Source organism: Haemaphysalis longicornis, unplaced genomic scaffold, assembly GCF_048455015.1.
Source record: "Haemaphysalis longicornis isolate Haplotype H1 unplaced genomic scaffold, Haemaphysalis longicornis Haplotype H1 scaffold_2, whole genome shotgun sequence".
Taxonomy (NCBI): Eukaryota; Metazoa; Arthropoda; class Arachnida; order Ixodida; family Ixodidae; genus Haemaphysalis; species Haemaphysalis longicornis.
In genome coordinates, this window is record NW_027526295.1 from 152,380,493 (window position 1) to 152,404,075 (window position 23,583).

General features: G+C 48.3%; 1 protein-coding gene across 6 annotated transcripts in view; it reads right to left on the bottom strand.

Moving 5' to 3' along the window:
- The window catches only part of Ptpmeg (protein tyrosine phosphatase Meg), a 329,222-nt gene that overhangs the window by 149,492 nt on the left and 156,147 nt on the right, over positions 1-23,583 (bottom strand). For 5 of the 6 annotated variants that reach the window (XM_077698431.1, XM_077698433.1, XM_077698432.1 and 2 more), the window contains 7 exons: positions 9,603-9,759; positions 8,096-8,209; positions 7,237-7,279; positions 6,684-6,762; positions 5,397-5,494; positions 3,902-4,022; positions 887-980 (listed from right to left, as the gene is read on the bottom strand). In XM_077698431.1, the coding sequence (XP_077554557.1) occupies positions 887-980; positions 3,902-4,022; positions 5,397-5,494; positions 6,684-6,762; positions 7,237-7,279; positions 8,096-8,209; positions 9,603-9,743 (690 nt within the window). In that variant the 5' untranslated portion in view covers positions 9,744-9,759. The remainder of the gene's footprint in view (positions 1-886; positions 981-3,901; positions 4,023-5,396; positions 5,495-6,683; positions 6,763-7,236; positions 7,280-8,095; positions 8,210-9,602; positions 9,760-23,583) is intronic. The other variant, XM_077698429.1, reaches the window with a different exon arrangement.

Below are 23,583 nucleotides of genomic sequence, written 5' to 3' on the forward strand. Positions count from 1 at the left end.
AACCAGCAACCTGAATTTTCTGCCCTTAGGCCACAGACTTGATTGCTGTACTGTTTGGCCAAACTGCAAAACCGTGAGTAGTACAAAACCATTTCAGGATATCCCAAAGAACGAAACTAGAAACTATGTCAACCGCTTGTTTTAGGTTTGAGTAACAATTCAGCTCTAAATGGCTGCATAAGGGAAGCAGACAATTTGCAAGCCCAAAAAGGAGATGAGTAGTGCCGTCTCCATTTCCATATTTGCCCGGCCAGCAGTGATTGACCTGCGTCGTGAGAATAAATAGGTTGCTAGACTAACAACGAATGCCTCGTTTTGGCTCCTAGTTTCTCAAACTACACAACCCTCCTCTTTTTTCTCTTGTAATAACTTCACTTCATTAGTTTCTGAAAAAACAAAAACAAAAAAAAAACAAATACAGGAACATTTTTAGAGTCAATATGACTATAAGCCTTTGGGACAATAGCATTTAAAAATGCAAAAGCACGTGTTCCTCTGCACAATGCAATGCCTATGGATCAATGCAACATGCAATCATGCTTACATTCCACGGTCATGTTTATCAAGCTGGGCCTACAAAATTTCATAAATGTATTTTGACAATTTAGCACACACAACAAAGCTTACTTAAAACTGATGGCTGCGCAACAGCATTACCCAAAAAAAGGTTCTACATAAGAGGAAAAACAAAGAGGAAGAAATTTACCCCAGCTCTGAGATATGCTTACATTTGTAAACAATCGAGCATGACAATGTGGCACATCCAACAACTCTACTCGTTCCGTCTAATCGAAACCACAACCTTGCATCTAAGTGGGTGGAAACTGCAAGCACAAGGGTCCCAACCAAGCAGCCCATGCAAGACAAACATGCAAACGTTCCTTACCCTTACCCTTGCCTTGTGCAAGTCCACGCCATACATGTCCAGTCTCTTTGCGTGCTCGAGGAAGTTGAACTCTGCGTCCGCCGAATTCTGGCCTCTGAGGCACAACAAGGAGAGGCAGCAGGGGGTGGGATCACAAGGAAAAGAAAGAAGTTAGTGCGTAGTGGCAACAAAAAGCCAGTAGCAAGGCTTAGGGAAGGAAAACACCAAGTACATAGATTCTAGCAGTCAGGAAGTGTTCGACCACTATTGCCGACTAAGTCACAACTACAGTTGAACCTCGATATAACGAACCTCGATTTAACGAAATTCGCGATATAACAAATTTTTTCAAGTTTTCTATCCAAATTTTGCTAAATCCATGTATTTTTATCTCAATTTTACAAAGTAATTTCGTGCAGCGCTTTCGATTTAACGAAGTCATGGCGAGAAAGGAAGAATGAAATTCGGGTCGAGGCACGTTTTATTTTGCCTCTCAGAGCCAACATTGAAAACATTCATTACTCCGATTATGCGGTTGACAACAATTAAAAGCGATGAAAGAAGCTGCTCAAAAACCGCTAGCGGTCATGGACGGTTTAATAGTGCGGCCACCATTTTGACGTCTCCGTCGTTGCCTACGCCAGCGCCCTCTATGCTTGGGCTGCCGAAGCCTATTTCAAGTGTTTTTTTCTACGCGTCCTTGCTCACGGTGCGGCTGCTCTAGGTTGTGCTTGATAACCACATTAATGTTTTGATCGTCCATCATTAGATGAGTCTTATAAGCAGCATGAGCACTCCAACAGAAAGAAAAGTGTTCCGAACAAGAGCCTGAGGAAGTGTCGGTGAAACCGAAGGCCACTGAAGTGATGGATGCCATCGACGTTCTGCGGAGGCACGCAGGAACACGAGAATGTTTAAGAGCAAGCCTTGTTTGTGCTGTCAGCATACGAGCGTCACGTAAAGCCCACCCTGGTCAAGAAACGCCAAGCACTGCTTTTTACGGACTTCTTCACTACGGCTTGAACATCGAGTGCTGGTGGCAATAAATTGCTCTCCGAACGTGGTCAAAACGTGTTCATTAGAACGCTGCAATGCGGAGAAATCGGTTTCTTTAGGGCTCAGTGGGCATAAAAGTAATTGCTTAATCAAATTTGGCCAGAAGATATTTAATGTAAGCTTTCCGCTTTAGCGGGAGCACGTAAGCGCTGCTCCACAAAGTGAAGCGGTCCGTGTGTACTCCGCTCAACTCACAATCATGGCTTTATCTCGAGTGTTGTGGTTTCATCGCGCGCCCATACTGCAGAGCCTTTGTGCATGAAAAAAGTCTTTCAGAAGTTTTATAGCACTCTTCCGCTGTTGGCCCGCCGCACCCCTCAACGCAACGCCTAAGCCTACCACTGAACGGACAAAAAGAGGCGTAACTTCGAACCAGCACCTTGCCGGGGCGAAGTTCACGGGGCATGGATGTGGGTTCAATTGACTAACAGCGGCGTTTAGTAGTGACCGAAATGAAAAAAAAAAAAAGTGGAAACCTAGTCTGCTATCATATTTAAGGAGGCGTTGCGGAAAAAGCACTGGTTTTACGGCGACATGAACTACTGTCGGCTATCCGAATTCTATTGCCAAAGTGCTGAAGCTCTTAATTCACACAATTTTCGCGGCCAGTTTTGGTACAAATTTCGCTTTAAGTGGAGAGGTAACTACATAGCAGTTGTTTCTGAGCGATGGGCAAGGTTCTGAAACCTCAATAACTGGTTAAATTAACTGTAAAATCGAAACCTCCATTTTACGAAATTCTCGATTTAACGAAATTTTCGCCCGCAAGTACGACTTCGTTATATCGAGGTTTAACTGTATTCTGTTCATGGTTCAGCGCAAAAAAAACTTGGGTGGCATCATCTGAGGGCCTAACCTCCTTTAAATATCTGTTGGCACTGCAAAATCAGAGGATGGTGACAAAGAGGGCTGTTGCAGCCCTCCCAGATTGGGAGGAACGGGAGTTGGAATGGACAAGGTCACTAACCCTGTGTTTCAAATAAAAAGTGCCAGGTCGCAAGTTACACACTATGCTTATGCGGCTTTGACCTCTGTTCTTACCCTGCACAATGACGAGCCGTTTTACAATGCTCCTGAAGGAACGTAGAAATGAACAAAACAATAGGAGGTCATGTAGAGTACGCTTGCGGAGTCTCGAATTTGTCAAATTTTTTAATTGCTTCTGTGTTTGTATGTTCTTGTAGCCTCCATTCCTGTTCTTTTTATTCTTTTCTACTTTTATATTGTGCCCAAAATGAAATGCTGCATGTGCCACTGTTTCCCGGTAAGTAATATCTTGTTTTTCAGATACTATTTACCTACAAACATATGGCTGGTGTCTCATGGTCAGACAAAGAGCAGATTAATTTCAAGTACAAATATTTAATGCCACCAGCCCATGTCCGGCACATACCAGAGGGCTCAAGGCAGCCCAAATTAACATGAATTAAAGCACCATAGGATGTCTTTGGCTCATAAAACTTCGTAGCTTTAATTTGCAGCTCACTTTTGCGATAATTTGATATCAGCCACAGTGCGGTACCTTACAAACACAGCTTGTTCTACTTTTACACGTAAGCCAGTTGGTAGTTTTATCTTGGCCTACGAGTGACAGAAATGAGCGATGTGAAAAGCGTAAACCAATCGGTACCACAAACAGGTAGTGTGGGCAGCAGCGACAAGCGAAAAAAAAATCTATACGCTGCCGCCAGGGGCCTCCATTGCTGTTGCTCATCGCTGTCACTCGCTTGTAGGCTGAGGTGATGGCCCGTCACTGTGGTTGCCCCCGGCGGCCTATGTGTTAATTTTTTCGCTTGTCACTGTCACCTACACTACCTAATTGGTGTACCCACTGAATTATGTCTTTTGCGTTGCTTTCCCCTCTAACTGCATGTGGTTACCTGCTTAGTGCTCTCGGGACATGCCTACTGGCATCTCCAGTAGATGCAGATGGCCATATTAATCAGCAGGATAGAACGGACGCAATGCAACACAGCTTACTTGTGCAATTTGTGGAGCTCTGCAATCTTCTCTTCCAGCTCTTCCGTCTGATGGGGCACCAGCCTCATGTCAGCCAGATACCCATGCTTGTGGTCATCAGCGTTGTAGTCTCCAAGTTCGGCTGCAACAGAGACCACAATGATTTTTATGCGTTGTTAACCAGTGCCCTTTGCAGTGCAGATCAAAGCCAAAAAAATTTGGGTTTCAGCGATTTTGTTTTGCAGTGAAAGCTGCACGCAGGTGGGTTCCTAGGATTCCGCGTCGTCAGCGTGCAATTTAAAAACTCCTTTGGTGGAAAGAATAAAATTTATAAATTACCCACCAGTGGGAATTGGACCCAGGCTTATCTGCTTCCGAAGTGGAAATCAAACCACCCGTTCCCAGCAGTGAATCCCCATGCACATCTTCCCTCGCTTATTTAAATGCAGCACTTGGTGGACTCTGCACAATACAAGGCAACAATATTGCTGGCCATTTTTCTTTTTAGGTTAGCATGAAAGACTTCAAAAGGCAGTGTGAAAAGAAATACAAAAAATGACAGTTGTCGCCTGTACCCGAGTGGGCGACTACGAGAGCAAAATGGAAAAATGAACCCCCCTACTAAGCGAGCACGCAAACTAAGGAAGCTGTCAATCCTGGCATGGTGCACGGTACCGTTACTCCCTCATGATCCCCTCCACATGCTGGCATGGGTCAGATTTGGCCTGACACCTTCACAGATGTGTCACATAGACATCGCGGACACAGAACCATCAGCCAGTACTTTTTTATGCGTACGTGCAGCCAAATTAACCAATTTACTTTACAGTATTGCCCAAACATGTGTTACTATTACCACAAAGAATTGTACTCCTTCTAGCTGAAATGGTCACTAAGCCTCCACAGACCTGTCCAAGCCCTGCGCACAAGTTCAAGCTAGGCTATTTTCTGCCTGTAATATTCATTTATGCATAACTGGATGCAAATTTTGAGGACAGATTATTTCCCAAAAACTAAGGCGATTCAAACTTTGGGAGGGTTTTGCATGCTGAAGCTACACATAGGCTGCGAGGCACACCATAGTTGAAATTTATGGATTAAATTAGATTCCCTGGGGGTCTCCAGCCTGCTATAAAATCTCGCCACATCGTTTTCGATATTCACCTCCGTCAGAAAAACAGTCACCACAGCCAGTACTGAACCTGGGTCCACGTGATCAGCAGCACAACACCTCACCAAACACTGACACATTAGAGTGCCCTGTCCACTCCTTGAATTTAGCTGTTTCCTCTGTTCAATGTTTCGTCCAGACCACGAAATATAACCCCTAGTATTAGGCAAGTTTCTTGCCCACATTTTTTATATGGGACTGCAATGTTTACTACAGGTAGCCATTGTGTAGAGTTAAAAAAATATACAAATGTGACCACTTGGCTGACTGTAGCGCACGTGTGCCTAAGCTGGGTGAAATAAATTTGACGACAGTTAACCAGGGGGGCATGGGGGGCTCACTCACACTGGACAGCGTAGCTGGCTAGCAGCGCTGCAGTGGCTGGCGGAATGACCAGTCGCCCCTCCAGGATGTCCTTCTTGAGTTGCAGGAAGAAGTAGTACCTGGCCAGGAAGGGGAAAGGTGCAAGTAATACATTAGGCTTCAAGCACCTCGTTTATAGCTTATGGAGCTGGAGCTCCTCAGTAACCGACATGGCTTATACGGGGGTAGTAATATACCCTATCACTGGTTTCATTGCCTCTAGACACACTTTAATTAAAGTAACCACAAAGAAAAAATACAAGTTTTCGTTTATTACAAAGACTGCTTTGTCCCAACCACGACGATGCCACTTCTAACGGAAACTTCATGACAACAATCTAAACACAAAGGAAAACAGACGAAGAAGTGGCGAATCCTGGGCCACTTTCTCGCCGAGTCTTTGTGTCGTCGTCACCACCAAGAAACGTGACCGTACGGTTGCTGTGGTGTGTCTAGTTCCATTTGATTGCACCGCTTGAACAGTATCCCCTCAAACTGGAAAAGATTCAGTTCTAGCAAACCTGATGCTAAAATGCCACCAGCAACAAACACTGTCCACGTAATGTGCCTTGCAACCACAGACAACCTTCGCATGAGGCTGACAGCATTGAACTCGCCATTTCCTTTTTTTGACCTCTATGTAAACCCTGCTTTGCGACTACGGCATACTATATATGTAATAAAAAAAACAACCAGTTTCTCTTAAACTTCTGTATCAGAATGATGAGGGCAGTGGAGAATCCTTTGCGACTTTTCCATAGCTCTGATGATTCTGTTTTGGACAATAAGATGCTTACGAACAACAATGCTATGATGAATGCTATGGTAACCTTTAGAGCCGGTCTTAGGAAAGGCACCTTTCAGCGACAAGCTGCATGTGAGGTTGGACTTGCAAGGGGCCACATAGCACATTGAAACAATCATATGCTGCGACAGCCACAAAATGACTGCTTGTGTGAAAAGTTACTGCGTCCTGTGTCCTGCTTATTACTATAATTACAGAATACACCATGCACAATGTATCTTTGTTTGCTAGATCTTCAAGGATTGTTAAAACAAGGGTCAGCATATTATATTTGCCATACTGTTACATTATACATACAATAGCCTTAATATATTGGTCATATCGCATAAGAACCACATAATACATATCATACTACACTATAACTTAATTAATATAACGTTACATTGTCTCAGTTTATTTAGGTTAGATTTAAATCATATACCAATTGCAGTTGCAGCTTTGGAGAAAGAAGCAGTGATTCTTACCTCGTCCACTCCTCCTGAAGTTTGCTTGGGTCAGAAACGTAAAACTTGACACGAAAATATAGCAGGTATGGAGGGCCAACTGCAAAAGCGTACACACAATGGTCATTCACAAGCAGCGGCGTAGCCAGAAACATTCTGTGGGGGGTGTTACTATATGCTGTCAGTAAGAAAATAAAATGAAAGAGAGCCTGCACCCAAACAATATCCTAGTCATAAAGTACCAAAGTTGAAAATTTCGGAGGGGTTCGGACACCAAACCCCCCCCCCCCCCCCCCCCTCTTCCCCCCACACACGTAAGTTGTGTGAAGAACGAAAAAACAAAGCATATTTGAGCTACAACCACAGAAACATGGGCATGTTACTTTTGATGACCATGGAGTCGGAGTTTTTGATCCTCCTGCTTGAAATAGATCTGGCAACACTTTTGTTAAATATTTTTCAGGTAAAGGTTTTTACAAAAAGCATTATACCAAAGGGACACAGGCAAGGTCATTTCCTCCCCCCATTCTTTTCCCATTGATGTATACTTACATAGATGAAAGGCAATACATACCTTTCATCTGTTTTTTTATGCTTTTCACAGGATCGAGCCACCTCTGAAATGCAGTCATGCCAAACAGGTTAGGTGAGCAGTACGCATTTTCTAAGGATCCACTACATCATCAATAACAGAAGGAACAAGCTAACAGAGCAGTTCAGAATCCTTATATCAGACACCACGTGGCTCGTACCGAACCGGTTGTGGGGCGACCTGCCTTAATTGAGCCCAATTATTTTGTGGAAAAATGATTCAAAACTTATAAAACTGCAGGAAAAGAAGTTTAACTTCCATACAAACGAAATACTAAAAATTTTCCCGGCAAAGACCCAGCAACCAGCATCCATGCAAGTAAACGACCTTTTTATTGAAACAAAAGTGCAGAAAAAAAAGGTTACCTAAAAAGAACAATACTAAAAGAAGGAAACAATAGAAACAATACTTATAATGTGCACTGTATCCATGCACAAGAAGTCAACGAGGTCATGCTAATTCCTTCCTCCTGCCTTCAGAGCTCAGAGACTTGTTCAGCACTGGTTATCAACTCCCACGGCTACTTGCACTTTCAGCATCATCTAGACTGACACAATAGTCCCGCTCCCTCATGTCCTGGGCATCCCGCACTTACCCCCACAAACTGACCAATTTGTTTTTCCATTTCCTCTCACCGATAGCTTCCCAAACCCTTCTCATCCGCTCCACACACTCAAGATAAATTCATCACGATGCCCAGCTCGGCAACAGCTCACCGGAGTGCTACTGCGGCGAGCCACGACACTTGGCAGCCGGGGGTGACTTCAGGTCTTTGCCGTTTCTTTCACAGGTAAACCTCAGTCCCCGAAACAGACTGTGTGTGTGGCCCACATGCACTCACCATGCCATCAACAGCCGATGCCTTCTCCGAAAACTGCAGCCCAAAGTAGTCTTTTTCCACCAGCTCGGAGTGTCGGAAGACGAGGTCGAACAGGACCTGGCCCTTGGATCGCTTCTGCAATGGGGAGGGTACGTCCACAAGACGCGCAGCACACAGTCAGTGCCGCCCTGCATCTCGTGAAATGCGCATCATGACCATGCGTTCACAGCAATTGTTTTAAATAGTTTTTTAGACATGAAAGCAACTGACGGTTTTCTAAATAGTGGTTGTAAGGAACTTTGTCGGTGCCCAACATAAAGCCACGGGCTCACAAATGGTCATACTGTAAAGAAACATGATCCTCTGCAGCTCTGTGTTAACTTTTCCTTAGACGCTAGGGTGGGTATTTTAGAAATAACGTGCCGTTACGCTGTTACACATGAGTTACATCCATAATGTAGACTGCTTGAGGATCAATGCTGGTCGTCCCTTGTGATGGTACTTTATCACACTTTATGAAACTTCAATATATCGCATGCTAAAACTTCCAGTGTTTTAGGGGACAAGCCCCTTAGAGCCTGGGGCTGTAGGTGTCTCCTGTCGTCGTCATAATCATCGTTCGTCTCGTGTAGTCATGGTACCAAAACACCAGGAGACTCACTTACACCTCACACTAGAATATAACGCGTACTAAAGAAAAAACATGGGAACACTAGTTTACGATTGCGCTAGAGAGCTTTGTGCTTCAAACACAAGAGACCTTTACAGCAACGCTGTATACCTCTACCCCCCAACGGTTTCATCTCCGTTGGTAAAAATGCCAAGGCCCCAAGACTTCGTCCCTCCCCAGGTTTCACATTACTGAAGATGGCCCAGGATTTTCTTTTTTTTTTGAAGCCTCGGGTTTGCCCAACAAAAAGCAGATTTTCAGTTTTCCCTCACAGGGCTTGAATGAAAATTGAACCAGCACAACGGCAAACAAAATGATCAAAATGGCATGGCCATCCCATGTATTTTAACGATGGCACATTAAATCAGTGGTTCTATCAGTAGAAAACAATCATAGAATAGGATAATTATTAACTACACATAATACAGGATGCTCTACTTTTTTAGATAAGCCTAGACAGGACTGTCACTGCAAGCCATGACGTTGAGCATGCTGAGAACTTAAAAACGTTTGAGAATACCACAGTGGTTATTTAACAAATATACCACTAACAATGACAGCACCCCTTTATTAGTACTGGGAAGAACATCAGACGAAGCCTCATGAGAAATGCCCCGGTGAATTTATGCAATAAAAACAAATTGAAATACAGGAAAGGCCTTTCAAGGCGTTCCCTTTGAATTCTTGCTGCAATACCCTCTTTAAATGGTATACAAGTCAAAGCCCCTGTTTGCAAAGGGCAAGGATGGAAAACGAACAGTATTTAACACTTTTCCGATGCTCTGAAAAGTGACTCCTCATTCCAGCTGTAGGCAGCGAGGGGAAGAGTAGGGGGGGAGGGGAGGACTGCACCCTCACCTGCACGTCGAAGGTGTGCTGGCTGTCGTCGAGGAAGAAGACGATGCAGCGGAGCGTCTTGACACTTTTGGCGTCGCGGGCAGACTCGGAGGCTTGGACGTGGTAGGTGCCGCTGGTGCTGCCCAATGCCCTCCTGGACATGGTCCTTCGCCAGCCACTGCAAAGGCAGGCAGGGAGCAGCCGGTCAATTAAGGAAGGCATCGCAACTAATGTTTGCAAGTTAGCAGAACAAACTATTCCAAGTTTTCTAACAACAGGATGCCAAGCTAGGGAAGCCTTAACAGTAGTAACCCTCCTCGGCAAAGACACTTTCATGATTTTAATGCCATACACCAGGGACTGACAACATCCTGCCTGAGAGAAGCCATTGTGCAGCCCCCCCTGGGGGATTCTTGGTGGCATCCACACAAGAGGCATTCAAAGAACATACTATCGCCCATTAGTATAAGTTTGCAGCATGTGCAGAATGGGTCTGCACTGTGTGAGCTCTGCAGGTGCACAAGGTGGCATGCTCCAACAGGCTCCTATAAAGCCCCCTAGTGGTACCAGCACACAGCAGGGAAGGCCTATTCTAGGGGCTTAGGTGCTGACAATACAATGGCACGCACAATCGCTTCCACGGAGAGCTTCGCGACGCTATTATTACTTCAGGAACCTGCGAGACATTTCGAGCTCTTGAGGCCTGTTGTCAAATGGCCTTAAGTTCCGCTCAGCACTCTTTACAGAGGCAAGGGGTGGGGGGATGAGGTAAATTTAATCACCTCGCTCCCTTGATGACAGACAAGCTGGCCCAGTGCCAAGTCTGTATGATGCCATTACCGCTCGGCGACGTGATTTGCTCCTTTCCCCTAGCTGTACATTCTCTGCCGCAACACTCCCTCTCTTTCCGACATCCTTCCTTCCTTCCGAGGTCCTTCCGCAAGTGGACACTGACATTTTATCCTTTGAAATGGGCGTTCACAAAAGCTGACATATTAGTATGCATAGTAATAATGTAAATACATTGTATTTACCGTAAGCACATTCCGACAGGAACGCGCGAATATTCTTAACTTCCGAATATCGAAGCGAATAACACAATATTCGATTTGGCTTCGAGTAAAACGGCACTACCTAAGGATTTCCAATATTTTCCAGGTGTATTTCGAAGTTCGCAGACGCACACGGGGAGTTGTTTCAACTCAATAAACTGAGATACATGAAATAATTCCTTGTTAAAATGAGGGCTTCCTGGATTAAAACAGGTGCGAAATATATTCTTAGCAATCAGTTGCAATTACTTGGGCACCGCATCCATCGCACTTCGCGCGCTTGCAATGAAACGCCGCTAACATGCACTGGCCTTTGCGTTTGCACAAGCGAGCTTTCCGGCAGTGCACTACTGACGCGCGGCGAAGCAACAACAACAAAAGGTTCAGGAAATCTCGCGCGTGAATGGCGGAGCTCTTGTAGGTGAGCGTTGCCGGACACATAGTTGAGTTTCCGTGTCACTGTTTATTTGCATAGTTGCGGTGCTAGTAATCGTCGTCATATGCATCGAAGAGGTCGTCGTCGTCTTCGCGGCAAGTGGTGGACGCAAAGTCATTCTCAGCATTGTAGACTTCCGCCAGCTCAACTGGCGAAGCTTGCACTAAGTTGCACAAGGCTTGAACCACAGCGAAGCTGCATGATTTGTTTATACGTGAGCAATGAAGGACATATCACCACGCCTCTGTACAAGTTTAAAATTGACAGCTGCATTTGCATGTTCCGTCGCCACTTTGCACTGTGCTAGTAGTAGTCACCGTTAAGGTGGCTAGAATTCTATATCGTAGTCTCCCTCATTCCAAGCATTACATGCGGGGTAGTGCGGCAGCACTGGAATTTTCATTCATTCATTCATTCATTCATTCATTCATTCATTCATTCATTCATTTTATTTTTATTTATTTATTTATTTATTTATTTATTTATTTATTTATTTATTATTTTGCTAAAGCAATTGCCCGAGCGGGGGACTCTGCGGTTGCCGCGAAGCCCGCGGTCACGAGCGCTCGGCATTTCCTCGCTCCTAGTATGCTTTTTTTTTTTCAGTTTTTCTTTTATTTTCTTGCTAAAGTCACTGCGCGTGCCAGGAACGCTCGGCGGTCGCCGCGAGACACGCGCTTACGAGCATTCTTTTTGGTAATTTTTCCTGCCTCATCGAAATTAACGGCTTTTACAACAGCTCTGCTGTTTTAAAAGTGCTTTCGGGTAGTGACTCTCATGACCTTCACATTGAGCCAACTTTAGGGCTGCCACCTGCCCGATTTCGGATCGGCCCGACCAGTTTTTTAAACAGCGGGCCGTTTGCCGGCCCATACTTAAAACCGGCCGTCAATGGCCGGTTTTTTGGTTCTCGTGCAATGATTATGTTCGTCTTGGCGTTTTATAAGCGTCCATTCAACAACTAAGACGATAAATATGTGTCGACAAGCTGCGTAAAGACACGCGAGCAGAGAAAATACACGGGCGAGCGCGCTGCCTAAGATGAGATGAAGGGGGGCCTAGGGGAGGAACAAAATAACCAAGCGAAGCACTAACCAAGCTCTCAATCACTTTTAGTACAAACGTTATGTTGATTTTTCTTTAAGAAAACGCGACAATAAATGGCGCCGCATGTAAAAAACATGGCGTCTTTTTTAAACCCAAATTAAACATTCTATATACCACGCCCCCCGCCCCGCGAAGGGCCGTTTTCTCTTGTTTTTTCTGAGGAAAGGTGGCACCAACATTTTTCTTCCTCCATGGTGGCACCCTAGCCAACTCTGCCCTCGCGCTTCTCTTTCCACATCCCGATGACGTGATTGCGCTCAAGCCACTCCGGTCACACCCTCTAGATAAGGAAGCCCCGCTGGTGCTGAAATTATCCTCTGTATTTTCATCGAACGATGCGAAAAGGCGATTCTTTTTTTTTTTTTAACCTGCAATATTCATCGGAATGATGCGGTAATCTTGTCCAACTTCGTACTCCCAGAAACCATGAGAATTTTGTTAGCCCAATGGCGTTGAGACAGCGCACAGGCGTAGCCCGCGCTTGCGCCAGCTTTCGTCTCAACTCTCCTTATACGTTTATATTAGGCTTGCAATGCACTTCTCGGAACCCGTATGTAGCGATGGCAGCGCCGATGGGCCTCCACGGGGCTGTCTCCCCTCTCACTATGGGTATTGTATTTCGTTCCCTTCCGTCAACGGGAGTGAAAGGAATCGACGCCGGCGGCGCTAGGTATTGTTCCCTGAGCATGCATCGGGGGGATGCCATTCTTTCCTCCTGACCGTCAGTAGGACGAGTGGGGGGGGGAAGGGAGGTCAAGGCCCTTAAATAGTTCGGGCACTGCTTTTTGGCGAGGAGCGGTTGAAGCAGGCAGGCCGGCGACGGAATCCGCTAGCTTCGACGAGTTTGTCCAGAGCTGCGGTCCAGAGTTGTCGCATCGTGACTTGCTCCCGTGGCGGTTTCTAGCATGGAGAAAGAAAAATTTTTCTTTCCTCCATGGTTTCTGGCGACGCCACATTCTCTAGGTGGCGTTGTTTCTGGACGCCAGGGCCTCGCGCATTCCTCGCCAACCGTGCGGCGGTTCGGCACCTTTTTGGCATCCGGGCCCCTCTACCAGGGTTCGTGCGGATACCCTCCTCGTGCGCGCGGCGCATTTTAATTTTTAACCGTTGTCATTGTAGCGCTCTTCATCGTCTGCAGTAAAGATATGAGCATACGTGTAAATAGGCGGGTCCTGACACGACTCCACGGCGACAACACCACATCACCGACGAACCAGCAAACTTTACTTCATAATCAAGATTCTCGTGCGTGCGGCGCAAGTGTGTCTTGAATGTAAACTTCACGCTACGTTAGTACAGGTACAGGGAACTAAAGGACCCGCCAGTAGAGGATTGCGTAACGGGGGAAATGCTATCATGCGATGAGGGCATGTCTGAGGGGGTTTATCAACGAGGCGAATTGTTATGCCTTGCGTTGACCCTTACACGAAGCTTCTTTTATCTCCTTAGAGCTTGCATAAAAGTTCATTTCTTTGTTATAAGGGAATAGCGCCAGTCGCACAGCTTGTCAGAATGTATTGTTACACCTAGCTCGACTGCATAAAATAGTCTGAAGCCCTTGTGGGAGTCACCCCAGTAGATGAAAGTTGCCCCGTGTAAAATACAATACTCCCAATAAAGCGGAAAGCAGCCAGCAAGATAGCCTTGTTTTTTTTTTTTTTTTTTAAGAAAAGCCGTCGGATAATTTCGCGAACCCTCTTACATGAGCCTCTTGAATTTACTACAGCGTAGTTGCTGAGGCGTGCTTGAGAAGCTGTAAATTTTAGCTTTATTATAGGAAATCGCTAAATGTTTGCTTCGATTAGCAACTACTTTATAAAAATACGTGTTCGCTGCGTATTCGCACACCCCCAAAAACAATAGTAGACGACGGTCAAGGATGAATTTCAAACACGACAGGTAAAAATACCGCACTCTATAGACTCTGCATTCTTGAAGCCGTCACAGTCGATGATAATTTACGAGGACTTGTGGGCGGTTACAGGAATTTAAGGTTACTGGGACTTGCGGGAATTTTTTCGCCAAGTTATACAAGTAAGGCGCTACGTTTTGGCGCTACATCAAAACATAAAACGCAATGTTCCACTTCAAATGCTTCGTGCTGGTCAAGCCAAACCTTATTGGGCTTCAGTCGCAACATCGCCGGGTCGCAACATTTTCACCCGACATTCTGCCTCGCTTTGTCGTCCAACTTTAGACAGCGCATACGCTTGCGTTCTTTCAGGCGAGAAGCCTCAATAGAGAGTTTTAGCAGTCCATCCGTTCCGTCACATACGTAGCTATAGCATGTTTACCGGGACCCGTCTGGGCACTTGGGCATTCGTCACGGTAGGGGGATTAGTTCCGCGCTCCTGCCTTCGCCATGTCCGCGCCTTCTCGCCCTTCCTCCTCGCCCTTCCGCGCGCGCAGGCGTTGTAAGGTGATACAATAACGCCGAACCAGAGGTGAGTCACTCCGCAAGTGCAGGTGCGCTCCATGCCCAACAATTCGCTATCTTTTAATAATAGCCCGGTTCCGAGAAGGCCCTTCCTTGCTGTGCCAACCACTGTATCCGAGTCTTGACCGCCTATTTTCCCAGGCGGGGAAGGGGAAGGGTGTTGACGTCATAAGTGGGTAAGGCGTTGTTTGATGTGTCTTTTTTTTTTTTTTCACTATATTTCCGACGTGTAATGCGACGAAGCCGATACATTGCGCGCCGCAGACTATATTGCCGCGAACCATACATTGGGTTTGTTTATTTGTGTTTTGCTTTTACCGCCCGGCTGTGCCGGTCTGTGTTATCTCTGCGCCAAGGAAAGCGCGTGTTCAATTCTTTCTTTCTGTGCCGCATGTGTTATCTGTTGTGATAGGGAGAGCATTCCGATCTAACGTGAACAGCCCAGAATAATCTTCTTGGGTCTACTATGTTCTCGATGCGAATCGACGTTTCGAGAACCACGCGCGCCAAAAGATAAAAAGCCTGCAGTGCGGACGCCGGGGCATTCGATTCTGCGACGCTCGCTGACGCAAGTCACTTTGTTGACCGCCGCTTCGCCGCCTCTGTATTCTTTTGAGTTGTTAGGGGAGCACAAGTTCGCTCCAATAAACTTGTTTCTCCTGCAAGACAACTGCGTCGTCCTTGGCTTCGTGACATCTGGTGGAGGTGCTGGGTACGCACCCTTCATGCCCACTACAACCTCGAGAAGCCGCCAAGCCAGTCCAACAAGAGCCAGCCCCCGCCTGCAAGATTTACCACCCGAGTTCGGTTTGATGCCAGAAGGGCCCAAGAAAAAGAACGCTGCAACCAACCCCATGGTGCAAGAAACAACATCGCCAATCATCCTGCAGCAGCCCCGGGAACCGCCATCGTTCCGGGGAGCCCCCGCTGAAGACCCCGAAGAATGGTTGGAGAAGCTGGAGCGCATCCGCATCTTCAACAGGTGGGACGACGAAGAAACTTTCCGGCATGTCTTCTTTTACTTAGAAGATGCTGCTCGAACTTGGTTCGAGAACCATGAGAGTTCTTTGACCGACTGGACTCACTTCAAAAGGGAGTTCCTGAAGACATTCACTACCGTTGTGAGAAAAGAGCGAGCTGCGCTTTTGCTTGAAACTCGGACACAACACCCCAACGAAGGGGTCGTGATCTTCGTTGAGGAGATGAAGCAATTATTTCGCCGCGCGGACCCCGAAATGACGGAAGAAAAGAAGTTACGCTTCTTGATGCGCGGTGTGAAGGAGGAGCTGTTTGCTGGACTTGTCCGCAACCCGCCCAAAACCATCGCTGAATTCGTGACCGAAGCCAGCACGATTGAGAAGGCTCTCGAAATGCGTGCTAAGCAGTATGACCGGAACTTTGTTGGCGCGGCCAGTGCGAAGTACATCGACAACATGCGGGTTCCGGCTGATAGCCTACGCGAGGCTATCCGCGAAATAGTGAGGGAGGAGCTGCGGAAACTGCTCCCGACGACGCCGCAACCACAAGTCGCTTCTCTTACCGACGTCATTAGAGAAGAAGTGCAGCAAGCGCTGGGAACTTCAACGACGCCAGTAGCACCTCGCGAGCCGCAAGCCATGACCTACGCGGCTGCTGTACATCGCCCTCGCCCACCTGCACCCTATCGTCACGAGGCTCCGTACCGTCGTCCCCTCTCGCCAGCCCGACCACCTGCGGCGCAACCCCCTGCCCCAAGGAAGACCGACGTGTGGCGAACGTCCGACAATCGTCCGCTGTGCTACCACTGCGGAGAGGCCGACCACGTCTACCGTCGCTGCCCCTACAGGAGGCTCGGTTTGCGAGGGTTCTCCGTCGACGCACCCCGCCCCCGAACTGGCCAGCACCCATCGGAGATCGAAGAGTACCTGTCCAACACCAGCCGTCGACCAGCCCGTTTCAACCGTTCGCCGTCACCCTACCCATACCAGTCGCCGAACCGCCGTAGCAATGCTGAGTTCTCACGTGGAAGGTCCCCCAGCCCACGCGGGGGAAACTAAAAGCAGCAACTTCTGGAGGTAAAGTTGCACGATCGCGGAAAAATGAAAACCCTCCAACGACGCAACGACTCGCGGAAGACAGTGACTCACAACATGCCCTCATCCCGACGACCCGACCCAGACCTGACGAGACTCCCGTACACGACGAGACGTCCGCTGAGAAGACGATGACAACGACGACGCACAGTGCCCGACCGTCAACACGCACAAGCCGAGATGCGACGCCCCGACGCACCCGGAACTCGAGGAAGGCGGCATCCGACGTCAAGGTGTCCATCGACGGCTTTGACGTAGTCGCCCTCGTAGACACGGGAGCCGACTATTCGGTAATGAGCGGACCATTTGCGTCTAAACTGAAGAAAGTTATGACCAGATGGGACGGACCGCACATACGCACAGCAGGAGGCCACCTCGTGACGCCAAGTGGAATGTGCACATCGCGCGTCACCATAGACGGCACAACGTACCCTGCGGCGTTCGTCGTTCTGCCTAACTGCTCCCGCGACGTGATTCTCGGAATTGACTTTTTGACGGACAACGGCGCAATAATTGATCTGCAGACCAAGTCGATAACATTTTCCTCCGATCACTCCACGACGCCGCAACCGAACCCCGATCACCGTGCTGCTGTCAGGATCGCCGACGATCACATCACCCTGCCACCCCGCGCAAGCTTGATGATCGCCGTCTACTGTGAGGATGCTGCTTCTGACATCGACGCTATCGTAGAGAGTGATCGAAGGTTGCTTCTCGACCGCGGCGTCTCCGTCGCAAGAGGCATTGCGCACTTTAAGCAACGCCAATCTCACGTTTTGGTCACTAATTTCACCGAAGAGTACCAGCATTTAAACAAGGGAGCTGCAATTGCGTTCCTCGAAAAAACGCAAGAAGCAAGTGATGTGATCGCAGTCGCCGACTTTGAACGCACACCCGTAGAAACCTTCAAGCTCCCGCAGCCATTCGACGTGAATCCGGCGCTACCGCAAGAACAACGGAAAAAATTATTGGCTTTGCTGCGTCGCTACAGCGAATGTTTTTCGTCGAGCGCAAAACTACGTCAGACCCCTCTAGCGAAGCACCGAATAATAACCGAAGATGGAGCCCGACCTACCAGACAGTCACCGTACCGCGTCTCTTCACACGAACGGGAAGCCATCCGGACTCAAGTCGACGACATGCTGAGCGATGACATTATACAGCCATCGAAAAGCCCCTGGGCTGCGCCCGTCGTACTCGTAAAGAAAAAAGACGGCACATTAAGGTTTTGCGTTGACTACCGGCGACTGAACAAAATCACGAAAAAGGACGTGTACCCCCTTCCCCGAATCGACGACGCCCTCGACCACCTCTGCCACGCGAAGTACTTCTCATCGATGGACCTGAAGACCGGCTACTGGCAAATCGAAGTGGACGAGAGAGACCGAGAGAAGACTGCATTTATAACCCCAGACGGCCTATACGAGTTCAAGGTGATGCCGTTTGGGCTGTGCACAGCACCAGCGACGTTTCAAAGAGTCATGGACACTGTGCTAGCTGGCCTTAAGTGGCACACCTGCCTCGTATACCTCGACGACGTAGTGGTATTCGCCCGGACTTTCGACGAACACCTTGCAAGGTTGGAATCTGTACTCGAGGCCATTCGCACGTCGGGGTTGACGCTAAAGCCTGAAAAGTGCCGTTTCGCATACGGGGAACTCAAGTTCTTGGGCCACGTCGTCAACGCCGCGGGAGTCCTACCTGACCCGGCAAAAACTTCAGCGATTGCGAACTTCCCAAGGCCGAAAGACAAGAAGGGCGTGCGAAGATTTCTCGGGCTGTGCGCATACTACCGGCGCTTCGTGGCAAACTTCGCACGCATTGCAGAGCCACTCACGCGCTTGACGAAAGATAGCACCCCTTTCAGCTGGGAAAACGACCAAGAAAAAGCATTCTGCGAGCTGCAAATACGCCTGCAAAGCCCGCCCGTGCTCGCTCATTTCGACGAAAAAGCCGAAACGGAAATGCACACGGACGCCAGTGATATCGGCTTGGGTGCCGTCCTTGTCCAAAAGCAAAGCGGCTGCGAAAGGGTAATCGCCTATGCCAGCCGTGGTCTGTCGAAGGAGGAGAAAAACTATTCTGCCTCTGAGAAAGAGTGCCTGGCTATTATATGGGCGATTTCAAAATTTCGCCCATACGTGTATGGAAGGCCATTCAAGGTTGTAACAGACCACCATGCGCTGTGTTGGCTCGCCAATTTGAAGGACCCCTCTGGCCGTCTTGGGCGGTGGAGCTTGCGCCTGCAGGAGTTCGACGTTACCGTCGTTTATAAATCCGGCAGGAAACACTCCGACGCCGACTGCCTGTCCCGCGCCCCCGTCGACCCACCACAAGACTCTGATGAAGACAGCGCGTTCTTCGGGATCGTGACGGAGAGCGACCTAGCCGCCCAGCAGCGTGCCGACCCCGACTTACGCGTCATAATCGAGTACCTCGAGGGATGCAACGTTGCCGTTCCTAGGACCTTCAAACGCAGCTTACCAGCATTCAGCCTGAGAAACTCCGTCCTTGTGAAGAAGAATTTCTGCCCCGGAACAAGAGCGAATTACCTCCTCGTCATCCCCGCGGACCTTCGTGACGAAATTTTGGAAGCGTGCCACGACGACCCGTCTTCCGGACATCTGGGCACAGCCCGCACTATTGGAAAAATCAAGGCGAGGTACTACTGGCCCGGCCTTACCTCTGACGTCACCCACTACGTCCGGAGCTGCCGTGACTGCCAGCGACGAAAAACGCCGCCGACAAGACCCGCCGGACTTCTGCAACCGATCGCCGTCCCATCGAGACCATTTCAACAGATTGGAATGGACCTTTTAGGCCCGTTCCCTACGTCACGATCACAGAACAAGTGGATTGTCGTAGCGACAGATTACATGACGCGCTACGCAGAGACCGCCGCTCTTCCGAGGGGGACTGCACAAGAAGTGGCGAAGTTCTTTATAAGCCAAGTTGTGCTACGACATGGAGCCCCGGAAGTTCTAATCACAGACCGCGGAACGGCATTTACTGCAGAGCTGATGCAAGGAGTATTACGCTACAGCAACACGGATCACCGAAGAGCGACCGCGTACCACCCCCAAACGAACGGACTAACAGAACGTCTGAACAAGACAATCGCAGATATGCTGTCAATGTACGTTGACGTTGAACATAAGACTTGGGACGAAGTTCTCCCGTATGTCACGTTTGCGTACAACACGGCTATCCAGGAGACGACGCAGCTCACGCCGTTCGAGCTTGTCTACGGTAGAAGGCCGACTACGATGCTCGACGCCATGCTTCCGCACGTAGAAGATGACGACCTCAACGCCGACGTCCACGGATATCTTCAACGTGCGGAGGAGGCCCGCCAGCTCGCTCGAGTTCGTATAACGGGCCAGCAGCTGGTGGATGCGGGCCGCTACAACCTCCGACGCCGAGACTCCGAGTACCAACCAGGGGATCGTGTGTGGGTTTGGACTCCCATCCGACGACGCGGACTCAGTGAGAAGCTCCTGCGACGGTATTTCGGACCCTACCAGATTCAACGACGTGTTGGCCAACTTACCTACGAAGTGATCCCCGATGGTGACTCCGGCACATCACGACGACGCACGCGGCCTGAAGTCGTCCACGTGGTTCGCTTAAAACCTTTCTACGAACGATGACGAACTTTTATTTTCATTTGTTCGGACTGTCGCTTATGTTAGCATCGGGTCGATGCACTCTTAGAGGGGGGGTAATGCCGCGAACCATACATTGGGTTTGTTTATTTGTGTTTTGCTTTTACCGCCCGGCTGTGCCGGTCTGTGTTATCTCTGCGCCAAGGAAAGCGCGTGTTCAATTCTTTCTTTCTGTGCCGCATGTGTTATCTGTTGTGATAGGGAGAGCATTCCGATCTAACGTGAACAGCCCAGAATAATCTTCTTGGGTCTACTATGTTCTCGATGCGAATCGACGTTTCGAGAACCACGCGCGCCAAAAGATAAAAAGCCTGCAGTGCGGACGCCGGGGCATTCGATTCTGCGACGCTCGCTGACGCAAGTCACTTTGTTGACCGCCGCTTCGCCGCCTCTGTATTCTTTTGAGTTGTTAGGGGAGCACAAGTTCGCTCCAATAAACTTGTTTCTCCTGCAAGACAACTGCGTCGTCCTTGGCTTCGTGACAATATCTATATCCCAGTGAACGTAGGAAACGAAGCTTGGCAGGGGCGATAACTTGAAAATATTTGTCGGCTACCCTGCTTCAATAGTGGCGTTATTTTATCCGCTGTAAAAGAGAGAGGGAATTGAAAAAAAAAAAGACAACCCTTTAGTACCTTTTCATCAAAACTGAGTGACAACGGTCGCGCCATCTGTTAAACGCTGTCTGGCTAAATTGTTCGCATTCATGTTTACCGCGCCATCCACGCCGCTACGTACTAAGAGACCACGAGCTAAATATTAACTAAAGGGCCGGGTCCTGTAAGTGTTTTTTGAGCACGCCAAATGAACAAGCGCAGCCATTACGTTGGGTGTTAGTTTCTGGAGTGTAATAAACTTAGTAATGTCCATAAAGCCCATACAACTCAACACAGAGTGTTGAGTTATTGATTGCATTAATGCGACCCGTATTTTGGCTTACGGCGCTTCTGCCGTGCGCTTCGGCGACCGGCGCGCTTGTAGAAAATATAACGTCAGTTAGGTGTAGAAGAAAAGCTACGGAGCGTCAAGCGGAGTAGAGGAGACGACAGGACGACGCTGTTGTCCTGTCGACGCTGTTTTACAGCGTCGTCCTGTCGTCTTCTCTACTCCCTGTCTTTGTATATTACGCTGGAGTTCACGATGCATAACCAGTGCGAACTCGCCCAACTGTCGATCCTCTTACGGAGCGTCATTTAGGTAATAAGAAATCAATGTTGGCCGATGTTTTTTAACGTGGAGCGTAAAAAAAGTGGGGCAGGCACTATTCCCGCAGCGCGCAATCGCAGTCGCAGCCGGGCACACCTTTGCGATCGCTTTCTTTGCCCCGTAGCAGCGCAGCTGCTGGTGATCAGACATTGTGGCGGGCCTCAGGGAACCATCTACTGTGCAAGCGCTATTCAAGAAATGTTCAGTTTACAAGCCAGCAAATCTTTCAACCAAGTAGGAAATATTGATGCGAGACACGAAGTGTGCGCGTCCATCTAGTACAAAGGGTATTTTTTTCACAAACGCACCCGTTCTGCATCACGCGCACATTGTCTACGTTGCGGGTTCAGATCCCGGCAGGGCCTTAGATTTTTTTTTTTTTTCTAGCCTACAGTACTTTCAAAGGAAGAAAAAAAAAATCGGTATGTTTCCTTCCATCAACTTAAACAAGACTTGGGGGAGGAGGGGAGATGTAGGCCGCGGGCGGCAAGTCTTATAAAACCTCCTTGGCGGCAACCAAACCCGCCATATGGAACGGCAGCACTGAGCACGTAAAAAAAAGTTAACGAACAGCCTTTATACAGAGAAAAACGCTTCTAGGCCATCAGGGGAAAGACTGAGGGTGGTTTAATTGTTTTTTGCAACCATATGCAACTCACACTACTCTTCCGAGACCTCTCGTAATATTGGTTACGCTGTACTTGCCTAATTGATAAACGCAGGGTCTAAGAAATTTTCTGGAAAGAGGGGGGGGGGGGATCGAATGCACGACGCACGCTAAAAAAGCCCTGCACCGTATCGTGCAATTCGGCTGCTTTTTGTAACGGTCATAAATGTTTAGAACTGATCAGAATAACGGAATGGAATACTACAACTGCCTGTGCATACGCGCATGAATGGCGTCACCACAACAAGACCAAGCTCGACATTGGCACGAAGGAGCGGCCAGCGAAGCAATATATAAAACGACGTCGGTTCGAAACGCATGTACGTGCTCACTCTAACAAATTTTGAGGCGATTCTTTAGTCATTCACTCAATATATTTTAGACTGCCATTATACGTATACACCAACGCGTCGTCACCGCGTCCGCGCGGTGACTGACAGGGTTGTTCTCTTCTGCCGCGATCTTTCAGGGGTGGTGTGAAGCGCAGGCGTAAAAGTGCGGCCCCATTCCTTCTGTCAGCTTTTCAGCCGCGAACGGAGTGCGGGATTCATAAGTAGAACAGTAAATAAGTAACCCGGCACAAACGGAACGTAGAAGGTCCCGTCCCAAAGCAACGCTTGCGACGCGGTACTATCGTAGTAGCAGACGTGAGCCACCGGATGTTGTTGGAGACGCCACCGAGAAGCCGATACGTCACCGAGAAGTAAGGCATCATGGGCAATATCCGAGCGGAGCCCTGGCGGAGGGCAAGGAGAACGGCGAAACGAGAGAAGAACGCGCCGCGAACAAAAATGCGCTGCTTTGTTTTGTAATAACTGCACTACCCTAATACTCATCCCTTTAACAAAATTCTTAAAGGAAGTGGTTACTAGAACGCTCATTTATCCCAAAATGTGAATACCCACGCATCGACAAAACCTCTTTCAGGGCCCCTTTAAACCGCTAAAAGTACTCCAACGGCGTGCACTGAAATATCGTAAACACGGGCACGAGCGTGCTAACACATTAGGCCACTGTTGAGAGTTCACAGAGCCTATAGTTTAAGCAGGCTGGCAAGCAGCAGCCAAGTCGGACAGAAAAAGGGGCGTCATAAAAATATACACGGCGAATGAAAAAAAAAAAAAAAAAGCAGAAACTCAGAAAGCAGAAAAAGTGGAATAAGCCACTCTGATGTACACACAGGCTCCTTAAATTCGGCTTCACCACTGTACACACAGGCAATGCTGGGAAGTGTAAGCGTTTCGATACCAAAGTGGGACTTCGAATAAATATATCCTGAAGACCAACCCCAACTATCACTACGAAGCGTTATACACTCAGCACCTTTGCAGCCGGCTTTACTACTACGCAAAAATGCTTT